We start from the raw sequence: 14172 nt of genomic DNA, 5'->3' as shown, positions 1-14172 counted from the left end.
AATTTTGTTTCTCTTCTGCCTTGTGTACAGTGAATAATCATGTTCCGCAAACATTCTGTTGTTCCTAATTTTTCATACTTTTCCCTTCTGTCAGAATTTTGTCAGTAGCAACTCCTCTGGCACTATTATTACATCTTTACTAACACAGGTCTTGTCTACATTCTCGTGGCCAGGTTTGGAGCACATACACAATAAGCCTTTCAATTAACAGATCATATGGTAGAACAATATTCCAGTTGTTTATTTGTACTTCATAAAACTAGAACAGTCTGTTTCTTCCAGTATCTGTGGTATACTGGAAAATCTCACGTTTTCTCTGCATGTTCTGTCTTCTGATGCTACTATTTTTTTTTTTAAAAGCTCTTCGTGAGAAGCATCATGTTTAGCCAGTCTTGTCTATTTTTCCAGCCTTTTGTTATTTTACTGTATACATTCATTCAAAGATTTACTCATTTAAAAAAACACTGATTGCATCTGACTTGTTCTTTCCTCTAAATTACTGCAAGCCATCTCTTGTACCACAGCTGAAACTTGAACTGCTTTTTGCTGAACAGCTATAAGGTTCTTTCCAGCTAGAGTTGTCTTTTCTCTTTTTGTGATTGATTTTATGTTACTTTCTACATTTCTTTTTCTTTGCTGGCACCTAGGCAGAGTAATTACAAAATTGTAACTGAACTATATCCAATTTGATAGCTTTGGTATGTTTTTTTTTTTCTGCAACTGAGGTTTTCTCACAGGGAGAGCTCTTATCAACCTGTTAATCAGCGTGCAGATATCTTTGATGACCAAACTTTCAGTAAATCTCTGTAATCATTGTATGTACAATTCAGTATAATGAGTTTCAGTCAAGTGAGATTTCAGTATTTTGAAAATTAGGTATTTTGGTCTCAGTCAGATGAAAGTCAGTCAAATGAAATTTCAATCATATGAAGTAGACCCGTTAATATTCACTTTAGAAGCTCAAAATACTAAAATATCAAATTTCAGTATTTCGCGCCCATAAAGTCAAATCCTGGAAAGAACGAAAACTCAGAAGCGTGAAATTCAAAATCTCGCATACCGTAGATTTTGAATTACCGCTTCTACTGTGCACAAACACACACCTTCCTCCCAACACACAAACACAAGCTCTGTCCTACATAAAAGCAGGGGTGCAAGCCCCCCTGCAGCCCCCTACTTATATATTCTGACTCCAAGGTCGCACAGCATACAAAAACACACAAAACACCACCACACAAGCTAGATTCTCCTCACACACACACATCACAGTAACAAAACACACTACCACACACCACAGCCCCTACCCAAAACCCTTAACACATAAGCACTTACCTGAATCTGTAACCACAGTGAAACACCAGAAGCGCTAATTCAAAATCTACGGTATGCCAGATTTTGAATTTCACGCTTCTGAGTTTTCGTTCTTTCCAGGACTTGACTTTATGGGCGCGAAATGATATTTCAGTATTTCGGGCACAAAATACTGAAATTCGACATTTCAGTATTTCGAGCTTCTAAAGTGAATCTATATATAGATATATATATATATATATATATATATATATATATGTATAGTGTTAAAAATGTAATGACTAAATACAACCAAGATTCTGAGAACTGGTTAATTTTACAAATATTTAGCGACTTTGTGAATACAGAGATTACTAAGATATTTAACCTAGATAAGAAATTGTTCCCCAAATTAATGGAAATCTTAATAAATATCAGTAATAATTGCAATGAAAAATAAATCAAATTTGTCACAAATTTATAAGATCCTTAAGTTAGATTACACATATTTAGACAATTCCTATTAGAATTATTCCTCAAAAATTAATAATGAAGACTTCTCTGCAGAATACAAGAAAATATTAAAAATCTAGAGATAAAACTCCATCTTATTTATACTGGAAAATTTTCATTTGGAAATTCTTACACAGAGCTTTTGTCACTCCTAACAAAATTATAATTATGTATAAAACAAACAGAATTAAATGCTATACATTTGATTCTGAAATAATATCTGATTGGATGCATATGGTATATGAATGTGAAGTCTTTTCCCTTTTTTGGAAAGAAATTAATAACTTCATACAAGCTCTATGGTCAGATGTAATATTTTTAAATCTTTAATTTTATTTAATGCTCTGATCCCTGACATAATTATAAACAATCAAATGCATCTTCTTTGGTCTATTATTGCTATAGCCAGAAAAGTAATTACTAAAAATTGGAAAAGTAAAGTTACCCTCTCTAGTGTTGAATTTATTAGTATGACAAAAATTGTTTGCAGTTGTGATTTGCGTACTATAAAAATAAGAACTTCTAATATTACATATTCATATAAATCTTGGCTTAAACTTAAAGATATGCTTCAAAAATATGAATTGTTGTTGATTTGTATAATTTTGATGTATTAATCAGCTGTGGACCTATGCAAATAGTTATTTGTTTGTTTTATAATCGATTTACTTACCTATTGTTTTTAAAACCAAATAAAAAAAATATATATATATTGCTTATTACTGAAAGGGTCACCTTCCAGTTAGGCTCTGCCATCTACAAACTCCTCTGTTCTCATTTCTCCCCCCCCCCCAGCCACACTTTCCACTCATTCTATCAGCTACTCACTTCTTGCAAACAATTTCACCACTATGACATGCCAAACGCTCATCTTCTTCATAAGTTGCACTGGAAGAAAATTCTCAGAGAAAGGCTGTGTAATTTGGAACTCCTTTCCAGCTCATGTGTGTAATTTACCTGACTATAGATTCTTCCTTTTGTCACTCTATGATGCATGCGCACACACACACACACACACACACACACACACACACACACACACACAGCAAAAGCCTGTTAATTTTTAACTTTCCTACACTCTGTACTAACATGCCTCCCCTAATGTGTTGCTATAGCTCCTCGGTGTCTTGTTGCAGCAGTAAGACTCTAAGACTTTTTAAACTAATTTATGGATGCACTTTTACAGGCCAACAAACCTACAATCTTAAGAAATTTCTGTGCCTGTAAATATTCTACTTAAGTGTGCTGTACATTCTAATGCATTTTATTCTGTCTGATTGTATATGTAACCTAACTGTATTTCAATATGTTTGTACTGTGCATTATATAGTTTTACTCAAAACTTCAAGATCTTGGCCAAGGTCATGGCTGAAAAGGGTGTTGTGCCAGCTCACCTACTCAGTTAACATATCAGTGAAATAAATAAATGCACTGTGACTTGGTGACTGAAGATTTGGGTACATGCCATGCTTCTGAATCTTTTCCTCTTAAATTGTATGCATTGGGTAGATACCTGTCTTTAGAAAATAGGCTGAACATGAAACAAACCTTTATTGGAGAACATACATTTTCTAACAGGGTAATAATGTATGAGGAAAGCCCAATAAACAGAGGTCTGCGGTTTCACACTACATACAAAACAACCATGAAGTGTGGATGGAAGGGGGAAAAATACTGCTGTAATACTAAAATGCCAAGGCTAGGGACCATAGATAAAATAATAAATAAATAAATAAGCTAAACCAGTCTAACTTATGCAACTACAGCAGCAGAAATTACAAGTACCTACTCTTTTCCTTCCCCTCACAAAACACAGCTCTTGAAAAGCCAGACTTATCAAGTATGAGGAAAACTGAACTAAAGAAAAAATAACTGCAGTCATACCTCTCAACCTGGAATCATCAAAAATCTGGACAAATACCCATGAAAAATAGGTACAAATCTGTACGCTGATTAACATAAAATTTGCATACATAATTTTGTAACCTAGCCTTCTCCAACGGAATTGTGGAATACCAACTTTCAAATGCAAACTGAAGAAGAGACAACCAAAATATGGCTCCAGAGTCCCCCTACAGCCATTCCAATGTCACATTACTTGGCTATTTTGCCTCATTTACCATAAGCACTGTAATGTGCATACTGCTTTACTTCTACAATGATTATTTGGATTTTATTTTATATTTTATAGGGCAAACACTAATAGACATATGCTAAACAAAGCATTACAGTCTCACAATAAAATTAGACTTAGCATTAAAACTTCTCTGCCCTTGAAACTCACATTCATTGAAACAGCATTGAAACCCATATTCAAAGAAAATGCATCTGGCCAATGATGGATAAAGATTACCTATGGGCTGTTTTCAAATCATAGGCCCCCTTGCACACAAAACATACATGTGTTCTTTGATATACCTTTCTGACTGTGTTATTAAATTATATTCCTTGTATAATACAGCACACTTGTTAGAGACATTTTTAATTTATTGTTTGAACATTTTTCCAGTAAGCAATGAAACAATGAAAATGAAAACATTTTTTGTGCTGGTCCCAAGCCCAGATAAATGGGGAGGGTTGCATCAGGAAGGGCATCCGGAATAAAATTTTGCCAAATCATACATGCGGACAACAGTACAGATATACATACCGGATCGGTAGAGGCCCGGGTTAACAACGACCACCACCAGTACCATTGGCCAACAGGGTGCTGGCGGAAATTGGTCTATTGTTGGCCGAAGGAGGAGAAGAGGGGGAAGGCATGCCTGAAGGCAGGTAAAGGCTAGGACTGTGATAGTGAGGGTCGCAACTTTGAATGTTGGCAGTATGAATGGTATAGGGAGAGAGCTAGCTGATATGATGGACAGAAGGAAGGTTGGTATAGTGTGTGTGCAAGAGACTAGATGGAAGGGGAGCAAGGCTAGGTGTACCGGAGATGGGTTCAAATTGTTTTATCATGGTGTGGATGGGAGGAGAAATGGCGTAGGGGTTATCCTGAAGGAACAGTATGCTAAGAGTGTTTTGGAGTGAAAAGAGTGTCAGATAGAGTGATGTTTATGAAGCTGGAAATTGATGGTGTAATGATGAATGTTGTTAGTGCATATGCTCCACAAGTTGGGTGTGCGATGGATGAGAAAGAAAACTTTTGGAGTGACTTGAATGAAGTGGTGATGACTGTACCCAAGGGTGAGAGGCTGGTGATTGGAGCAGATTTCAATGGGCATGTTGGTGAAGGGAACAGAGGGGATGAGGAAGTGATGGGTAGGTATGGTGTTAAGCAAAGGAATGCAGAAGGTCAGATGGTAGGGGATTTTGCCAAAAGGATGGACATGGCTGTGGTGAATACATATTTTAACAAGAGGGAGGAGCATAGGGTGACATACAAGAGTGGAGGAAGATGCACACAGGTGGATTATATCTTATGTAGAAGGGCCAGTTTGAAGGAGATTGGAGACTGTAAAGGCGACAGGGGAAAGTGTAGTTAGGCAGCATATGATGGTTTGTAGGATGACACTGGTGATCAAGAAGAGGAGGAGGAGTGTGAGGGCAGTACCAAGGATCAAATGGTGGAAATTGAAAAAGGGTAATTGTGAGGTGGAGTTCAGGGAAGAGTTAAGACAGGCACTGGGTGGCAGTGAAAAGTTACCAAATAGCTGGGTAACTACAGCAGAGCTAATAAGGGAGATGGCTAGAAATGTGCTTGGTGTGACATCTGGAAAGAGGGAGGAGGACAAGGAGACCTGGTGGTGGAATGAAGAAGTACAGGAGAGTACACAGAGAAAGAGATTGGTGAAGAAGAAGTGGGGTTGTCAGAGAGATGAAGAAAGGAAACAAGAGTATAAGGAGATGAGGTGCATGGCAAAGAGAGAGGTGGCGAAGGCTAAGGATAAGGCATATGAAGAGTTGTATGAAAGGTTGGACACTAAGGAGGGAGAAAAAGACCTGTACAATTGGCTAGACAGAGGGACTGAACTAGTAAAGATGTGCAGCAGGTAAGGGTGATAAAGGATAATGAGGGAAATGTACTCACAAGCGAGGAGAGTGTGTTGAGCAGATGGAAAGAGTACTTTGAGGGGCTGATGAATGAAGAGAATGAGAGGCAGAGAAGGTTGGATGATGTGTGTATAGTGACTCATGAAGTGCAGTGCATTAGCAAGGAGGAAGTAAGGATTGCTATGAAGAGAATGAAGAATGGAAAGGCTGTTGGTCCAGATGACACACCTATGGAAGCATGGAGGTGTTTAGGTGAAATGGCAGTGGAGTTTTTAACTAGATTGGAAAGTGAGAGGATGCTTGAGGAATGGAGAAAAAGTGTTTTGGTACCAATTTTTAAGAATAAGGGTGATGTGCAAAGCTGTAGTAACTACAGAGGGATTAAACTGATCAGTTACAGCATGAAGTTATGGGAAAGAGTAGTGGAAGCTAGGTTAAGAAGGGAGGTGATGATTAGTGATCAGCAGTGTGTTTTCATGCCGGGTAAGAGCACTACAGATGCAATGTTTGCTCTGACAGTGTTGATGGAGAAGTACAGAGAAGGTCAGGAGGAGTTGCATTGTGTATTTGTGGACTTAGAGAAAGCATATGACAGGGTGCCTAGAGAGGAGGTGTGGTACTGTATGAGGAGGTCGGGAGTGTCAGAGAAGTATGTAAGAGTGGTACAGGATAAGTACAAGGGTAGTGTGAGAGCGGCGAGGTCTGTGGTGGGAGTGACGGATGCATTTAAGGTTGAGGTGGGATTACATTAAGGATCAGCTTGGAGCCCTTTCTTATTTGCAATGGTGATGGACAGGTTGACAGACGAGATCAGACAGGAGTCCTTGTGGACTATGATGTTTGCAGATGACATTGTGATCTGTAGTGAGAGTAGGGAACAGGTGGGGGAGACCCTGGAGAGGTGGAGATATGTTCTAGAGAGAAGAGGAATGAAGGTCAGCAGGACTAAGACAGAATATATGTGTGTGAATGAGAGGGAGGATAGACGAATGGTGAGGATGCAGGCAGTAGAGGTGGTGAAGGTGGATGAGTTTAAATACTTGGGATCAACAGTTCAGAGTAATGGTGAGTGTGGAAGAGAGGTGAAGAAGCGAGTACAGGCAGGATGGAGTGGGTGGAGAAGTGTGTCAGGAGTGATTTGTGACAGACGAGTACCTACCAGTAAGAGTGAAAGGGAAGGTCTACAAGAGGGTAGTGAGACCAGCTATGTTATATGGGTTGGAGACAGTGGCATTGACAAAAAGGCAGGAGTCAGAGCTGGATGTGGCGGAGTTAAAGATGTTAAGATTTGCACTGGGTGTGACGAGGGAGGACAGGATTAGGAATAAGTATATTAGAGGGTCAGCCCAGGTTGGAAGGTTTGGAGATAAAGCCAGAGAGGCAAGATTACGTTGGTTTGGACATGTGCTGAGGAGGGATGCAGAGTATATTGGGAAAAAGATGCTAAGGATGAAGCTACCAGGTAACAGGAAAAGAGGAAGGCCTAAGGTAAGGTTTATGGATGTGGTGAGAGAGGACATGCAGGTGGTTAGTGTGACAGAGCAAGATGCAGAGGACAGGAAGAAATGGAAACAGATAATCTGCTGTGGCGACCCTTAACGAGAGCAACCGAAAGAAGAAGGAAGAATGAAATAAAATGCATGAACCAGTGACAAAACTGCCCAATTCAGAACATTTCAATCATAAAAGTCTACTCAAACTTCTACAATCCACCAGTATCAGTAAATATGCACAATCTCTGCAGAAGTAAAAGTCATCTAAATAATACCACATTAAAGACATCTGTACTAATGAAGAGGTTGCCGCTAGAGAAAAACTTTACATTTCATTGTTTCATTTACAAGTAAATTGCATATTTACATTAAAAAAATGATAAGCTAGCAATATTTCAATGGAGAATGGATATTTCAATGGAGAATGGATGGCAAACTGATAACAGGTTCATAGTTACTAGGTATCTCTGCCAAAGGAGGACATCCTCAGGACTGCAGCATCCACTCCATTTAAAAGTACAACACAGTACAGTATCAGCAATCTATCTACATACTGTGGGAATAGAACCTATAGCTTTCGGCAGTAAAAGAAAGAATACTACCTGTTGTGCTACTAATAATGGAAGTAGACTTTGCATAAGTAGCACTAAACTTCTCCTTCCCTGAAGAACTGTGCAGCACAATAAATCAGGAAAAAGACAACATTTATTTGGGGGGGGGGGGGCAAAGGCCCAAAACAGGGGACACATTTTAAACATTGCTTGTATAATCTTACAAAGTTGGTAGAATAAAATGTGTTATCATGTGTTTCCTGAAAGATAGGAAGACAAACTGAAATGGCTATTTAGTGAATGAATTCAGTTGTCACTGATTTGCCAGAAAACCATACAATTTATTTTATTTTTATTTAACATTTGTTTACTGGGAAAGTCCAACTTGGAACAAAGCCAATTTTCAGCAGAGGCCTGAGGAGAAATGCTCCAGAGGCATGTCTTTATATGTGGGAGGAAACCTCAGCACCCAGACGAAACCCACACAAACAGAGTGGACATGCAGACTCTGCACAGAAGGCACTTCAGCTGAGAACTGAACCAGAGAACCTCTTGCTGTGAGGCAACAACACTACCACTGTACCACTACACCACCTGAATAAGAGGAACAAACCACTGAGCCAAACATCCAGAAGTTCTGTGAAAATTTGTACACCCGGGGCATTTTACACACAGACACGTGCGCACACACACACACACTGTACATAAAAGCAAATGGTTTCTGAAATACATGTTGGTGAAGTTATAGCACAGCAATGCATGCCAGTTGAATACACAACACCTAAACTAGAGAGCAAATACACACACACACACACACACACACACACACTGGCTGTACATAAAGCAAATGGCTAGTGAAATACATGTTGGTGGAGTTGTAATACAGAAGTACACGCCAGATGAATACACACCCCCTAAACTAGACAGCAAATATAGACACCCCTCTAAATCCTAAAAAGAGAGAGAGCAAAGTGTGGACTTAGAACGATAATGTGCAGTTCACACACACACCCATAAAATCTAAAGAAAGAGCAAGTATCTCAGTGTGAGGTTAGAACAAGCGGTTGTACATAAAGCAAGTATCTCACTGTGGACTTACATGCCGGTTGAATGTAAACGGCTGGTGGAGTTATAATACAACAATGCACACCAGTTGAATACACACACTTTAAACAAGAAAGCAAATACAGACACACACCCTAAATCCTAAAAAGAGAGAGCAAGTATGTCAGTGTGGACTTAAAAACTGACGAAAGAACGGGCGGCTGCACATAAAGCAAATGTCTGGTGGAGTTCTGAAATGCCTGCCAGTTGAATACACACATACACCCTAAATCTAAAGACAGCAAGAGCAAGTATCTCAAGAACGAATGAAGCAACTTGCAGTGTCTATAAGCAAATGGCTGGTGGAGTCATAATACAGCAAACAGAGTTATAATACATAAAGCAGTAAAACAAAAGCAAATACCTGCAAGAGTGGCTGGTGGAGTTATGAAATGCACGCACACAGTTCTTGGCCGGCACATACACAGTTAGATAAAACTTCTACACAGTTTCTTGATTGGCTGGCCTGGCACACACACAGTTATGCGACAACAATGAACAAACTTGCAAACAGTATCTTGGCTGGCAAATAAAATAATGCAATACCGGCACAATTGTTCTTACCTGGCTGGAGGACTCTGCAAATTTAAATTATGCCGCCCACTGCCATCACTGCTATATTCCCTATTCACTTCCCTCAGAGCTCAACAGGCAGTAGCTGATGTCATCACACATGCCCCTATAGGCTGGTGATGCATGGTGACATCAGCCAAAAATTTAAAGTGGTATGGTAATTTAAAAAGAAAAATTGAAATTCGGAAATTAAGGGGGCCACTCAGGAATTCGTGGCACCCCAATATTTTGCCCTCAAAATGGGTAAATACCGAGGAATTCAGTATGGTTGAGTGGTCTGACTGCAGTACCAGCAGCAGTTACAAGGACCTGTCTTTTCCCTTCACCTCAGTAACAGCATTTAAAGAGTGAGTGGAAAAAGTAAAACAAAACTAATGCAAGTAACTTGAACTGCAGCAGTTACAAAGAAGTGTTTGTGTTTGTGAGAGAAAGAAAGAGAGGGTGTATGTGGGGGCAGTTGTAATCCTTTGCACTTGTGTCTGATATTCTTCTTGCTATTTTTAAGTAATTCTTCATTTTATTACAATATGACATCTAGAGTATACAAAGTCAAAAAATGGCTGCAATTGCTGGGAATATGTGGTGTGTACAGATTTTTGTAGAATATCCAGATGTTTGCCTCATATTTTTGGTTCATTGTTCATAAAATTGTGGTTTTCTGGCAAATTACTAGCAAATCATTAAAGACTGAAGTTAGAAAATAATGACAGACATTTAAGTTTCAGACTTCATATCCTTCAGAAAATTCATGCTAATGCAAAACCTGTTATTCTATCAACTTTCTAAGTTTGTAAGTGCAATATTTAGCACTTGTCCCTCTTGGTGGGCCTTTGTTCCACTTTTCTCTATGGCTTTGTCTAGATTTCTTGCTTTCAGAGGTTGAGAGGTATGGTAACTTCCAGTCTATATTTGTGTTTGCTTCTCTGATTTTCAAATGTGTGTGTGTGTGTGTGTGTGTGTGTGTGTGTGTGTGTGTGTGTGTCGGCATGACTGTTTGTGTGTGTGTATGCTTGCAGTGTGCACATGTGCATATGTTTTTCTGTGCATGTATGTCTGAGTCTGTGTGATTTATGCCTCTGCATGTGTATGTGTTTCTGTTTATATGTGTTTTGAGTCTATGTCTACATATCTACATGTTGTGTGTGTGAGACTGTATGTGTGTGGTTACATTTGAGTTTCTGTATATGTGTAAGACTGTATCTCTGCCCCTACATCTTTGTGTGTGTATGTATGCAAATGTATGTATATATATATATATATATAAAATGTATATATGTGTTTTGGACAGTTAGTAGAATGTTCAGAATGTAAAACATTTTTGATGCCAGCATAAACGAATGAGTGGTAAAATTATTGCATAATGCTGGCATTAGTTTGTTGGAGGTCATGGCATAGCTGGGAGTGGGAATTTGCCCTTATCCTGTTGTCATGTGATCTTGAAGTTGGTATATATAAGTAGTAGGAGGTATGGGGGTGCTGGGGGCTCCCCCCAATAAAATGCTGCTCTTTTTATAAAGTCAATAATTTGAGATTGATCTTGGTTTTGTTCAGTGTTGTGTTTTTTGACTAAATATACTGCAGTATATTGTATATATGCAAGTGAAAGGCTGTATATATTTGTGTGTGTGTGTGTGTGTGTGTATGTGTAACTCTCTCTCTTTAGACATTATTATATCCTTACATACTGGATGCATAATTCCTCCAACAACAATTACATGTTCTAAAGCAATTTTGAAACATTAGACAAGGGAACTATTTTTCATTAAACATATAAAAAATGGATATACTAATAATAAAACAAATACAAAGTGATTTAACAGCCCATTTTCAAAGCTCAATAATGCTCCCCAGGAAGGACAGTAAGGAGAAATAATGAAACTTCTGGGGTTAGAGGTCTTTTGCTTGTGGCGTTGTAACTCACAACCTCCCTGACCAATCTATTATTACTCTGTAGCACCTAACCTGTCAGGCATTATTGTTAGCAACATTGGAGGTGAATAAGCAATCAATATTAATTGTACATAGACAGCATCGTTGTCAGATTCTCAAATGTTCCATTAGAATTACATTTTCTTTAAAATTCTGGCAAAAGCCAGCCATGTAATTTTGGAGCGGGATAAGGGCAAAGCAAAAGAAAACACTACCATGTACTATACTTCATCATCAGCATTCATACAGGAAATATGGGAAAATACTTGCACAGGATAGACTGGCTTACTGGCCTTACATCTAGTCCCAGTAGCTAAAGCACCCAAATTAAAATTATAATTGTATTTACTGATTTCCACTCACATTACCCTCTCCATTGCTATATCATAACCACACAAGTAACCATTTTAGCCCATTGTCACACTCCTTGGATGGAGGGGAAGATACACACAGAAAAGGAAATTATTACAGTATGTCTACTGAATGAATTATGAAAAGCAAAAATCAAGTCATAAAAGCAAACAAAAGTAGCTTAAAGGAAAACTGATTTTTTGCAACGTATCAAATGCTTCCTGGTTATAAGTTTGAATTCTGAACATTACTAACTAATCCCTCCTGACAAATGTAAGGTACTGCTGAGAGTTTGTACTTACCGCTCCATCCATGTTTTAAAGGCCAGACGTCAACCAGCAAACTACAGTTTATTAGTGAAGAATGTGCCTTAATACTCTTGCAAAAGATGCCCTCTCCTTGTTCTTGTCTGTCCTTCTATAAGATGTAAGTTTTAGTTTTCAAATAAAAAAATGTAGTAGCTTGAAGACTTTTATTTTGCAAATTAAGTCTGAGAAATTTTTGTCCTGATAAGCAGTCTACTTAATGCAAGAGAAACCCGAACAAATAGTTTCAGACCTCTGCATAAAGTCCTTCCTGCCTGAAATAAGGGAAAGAATGAATTCAAGCGGTTTGGCAGCAACGTTTTAGCTTAGCTGGGAGGAGTCTGTCCTGGGTGTTCACTTCTTCAGAAACCGAAACTGCAGAATGTATTTTCTGCAATTGGAAACTCCAGGAACAAAGTTTATAGCAGCCAACTTGTGTACAATACACATGATCAGCAGATATGTATAAAGTTTGCAAAGAAGATAATATGTGATGTAAAGAGACTTTCCTATAAGACAGTAACAGAAGTAAAGTAAAAAAAAACTCACTTTCTGAAATAATTCCCAAAGCAATAGCAGTCCAAGATATTTTGTTTTCAAATTAAAACTCATAGGCTGTACATTAGTAATCATCTTTTTTGCTCCTTTTCCTGCCCTGCTGTTAGTGGTCTAAAATACAAATCATTACTCTAACAGCATTAAGTAAAATTATACACACACAACTAAAATACCTTGGCAACCTTCATAAGCATCCCAATGACGAATTTTCATGTGACTGGCCTTCCTGTGAGGAGATGGCATGCGAATGGTCTCCCAGTAAGGAGATGGTTTGCGACTGGCAGCCTTACGAAGAGGTGATGTATAACTGGTCTCCCAGTAAAGAGATGCTGTGTAACTGGCATCCTGATGAGGGGATGTTATGTGACTGGTCTGCCAATGTGAAGATCCCATCAGACAGGTCTTCCAGTGAGGAGACACCATGTGACTGGTTCACCAGTAAGGAGATGATGTTTGACTGGATTCCCAGTAGGGAGATGCAGTGTGATTTGTTTTATAATGAGGTAATGCCATGTAACTAGTCTATCAGTGAGGAAATGGTGTATGACTTGTCTCCCAATGAGGGGATACCTTGTGATTGATCACTCAGTGATGAGATCCCATATGACTCCTCTCCCAGTGATGATATTCCTTGTGACTGGTCTCCCAATGAGAAGGTGTACTGTGGACGATTGTGACTGATCTCCCAATGCGGAAATGCCATGTGACTGGTTTCCCAGAGACAAAATGCAGTGTGACTAAAGTACCAGTGAGGGGGATGCCTTGTGTCAGCTCCCACTAAGAAGATCCCATGTGACAGGTCTCTCAATTAAGAGATGTCTGTGACTGGTCTTCCAATGAGGAAATGCAGTGTCACTGGACTCCTAATAGCAATATGCAGTGAGGGGATGCCATGTGACTAGTCTTCCAACAAGGGGGATCCATTGTGTCTGGTTTCCCAATGAGAAGATCTTGCATACATTTCAACTGTACAGATTTTTGCCTCATATTTGTGGTCTATTTCTCATAAAATTGTGGTTTGCTGGCAAATTATTGAGGACAGAACTCAGAAAATAATGACAGATAGTTGAGTTTCATATTTCATACCCTTCAGAACATTTATGTTAAAGCAAAACCTGTTACTCTATCAACTTTCTAAGTTTGTAGGAGCAATATTTGAAAAATTCTCATAGGTTCATAGATTAGTACTAGGCTAACTGCCCTTGTGAGCCATTTTAAGCCTAGCCAATTATCCCTTGTGAGACTCAAACCCTGCACCTTGTGTTTGTAAGGCAAACACCTTAACAATTAAGCCACCCTCTCTTTATTTTTGGGCCTTTGTCCCCCCATTATTTATTGGCTTTGTCCAGATTTCTTGCTCTAAGAGGTTGAGAGGGATGATCTCATGTGACTGGTCTATCAGTGAGAAAATGACATATGATTGGTCTCCCAGTGAGGGGATGCCTTGTGTGTTTTCCCTGTGATGAGATCCCATGTGTCTGGTCTCTCAAAGAGTGGATGTAGTGTGTCTGC

The 14172-nt window shown here is 38.9% G+C and overlaps 1 protein-coding gene across 2 annotated transcripts in view; it reads right to left on the bottom strand.

Moving 5' to 3' along the window:
• Positions 1 to 12374, bottom strand: part of LOC122799251 — a 191980-nt gene extending 179606 nt beyond the window's left edge. For both annotated transcript variants that reach the window (XM_044068192.1, XM_044068193.1), the window contains exon 1: positions 12100 to 12374. In XM_044068192.1, coding sequence (XP_043924127.1) covers positions 12100 to 12111 — 12 coding nt within the window. In that variant the 5' untranslated portion in view covers positions 12112 to 12374. The remainder of the gene's footprint in view (positions 1 to 12099) is intronic.
• Positions 12375 to 14172: the final 1798 nt, after the last annotated feature.

This window comes from Protopterus annectens, chromosome 4.part0 (genome assembly GCF_019279795.1).
Source record: "Protopterus annectens isolate FY-2018-M chromosome 4.part0, PAN1.0, whole genome shotgun sequence".
NCBI lineage: Eukaryota > Metazoa > Chordata > Ceratodontiformes > Protopteridae > Protopterus > Protopterus annectens.
This window is presented reverse-complemented; position numbering and strand designations above follow the sequence as displayed.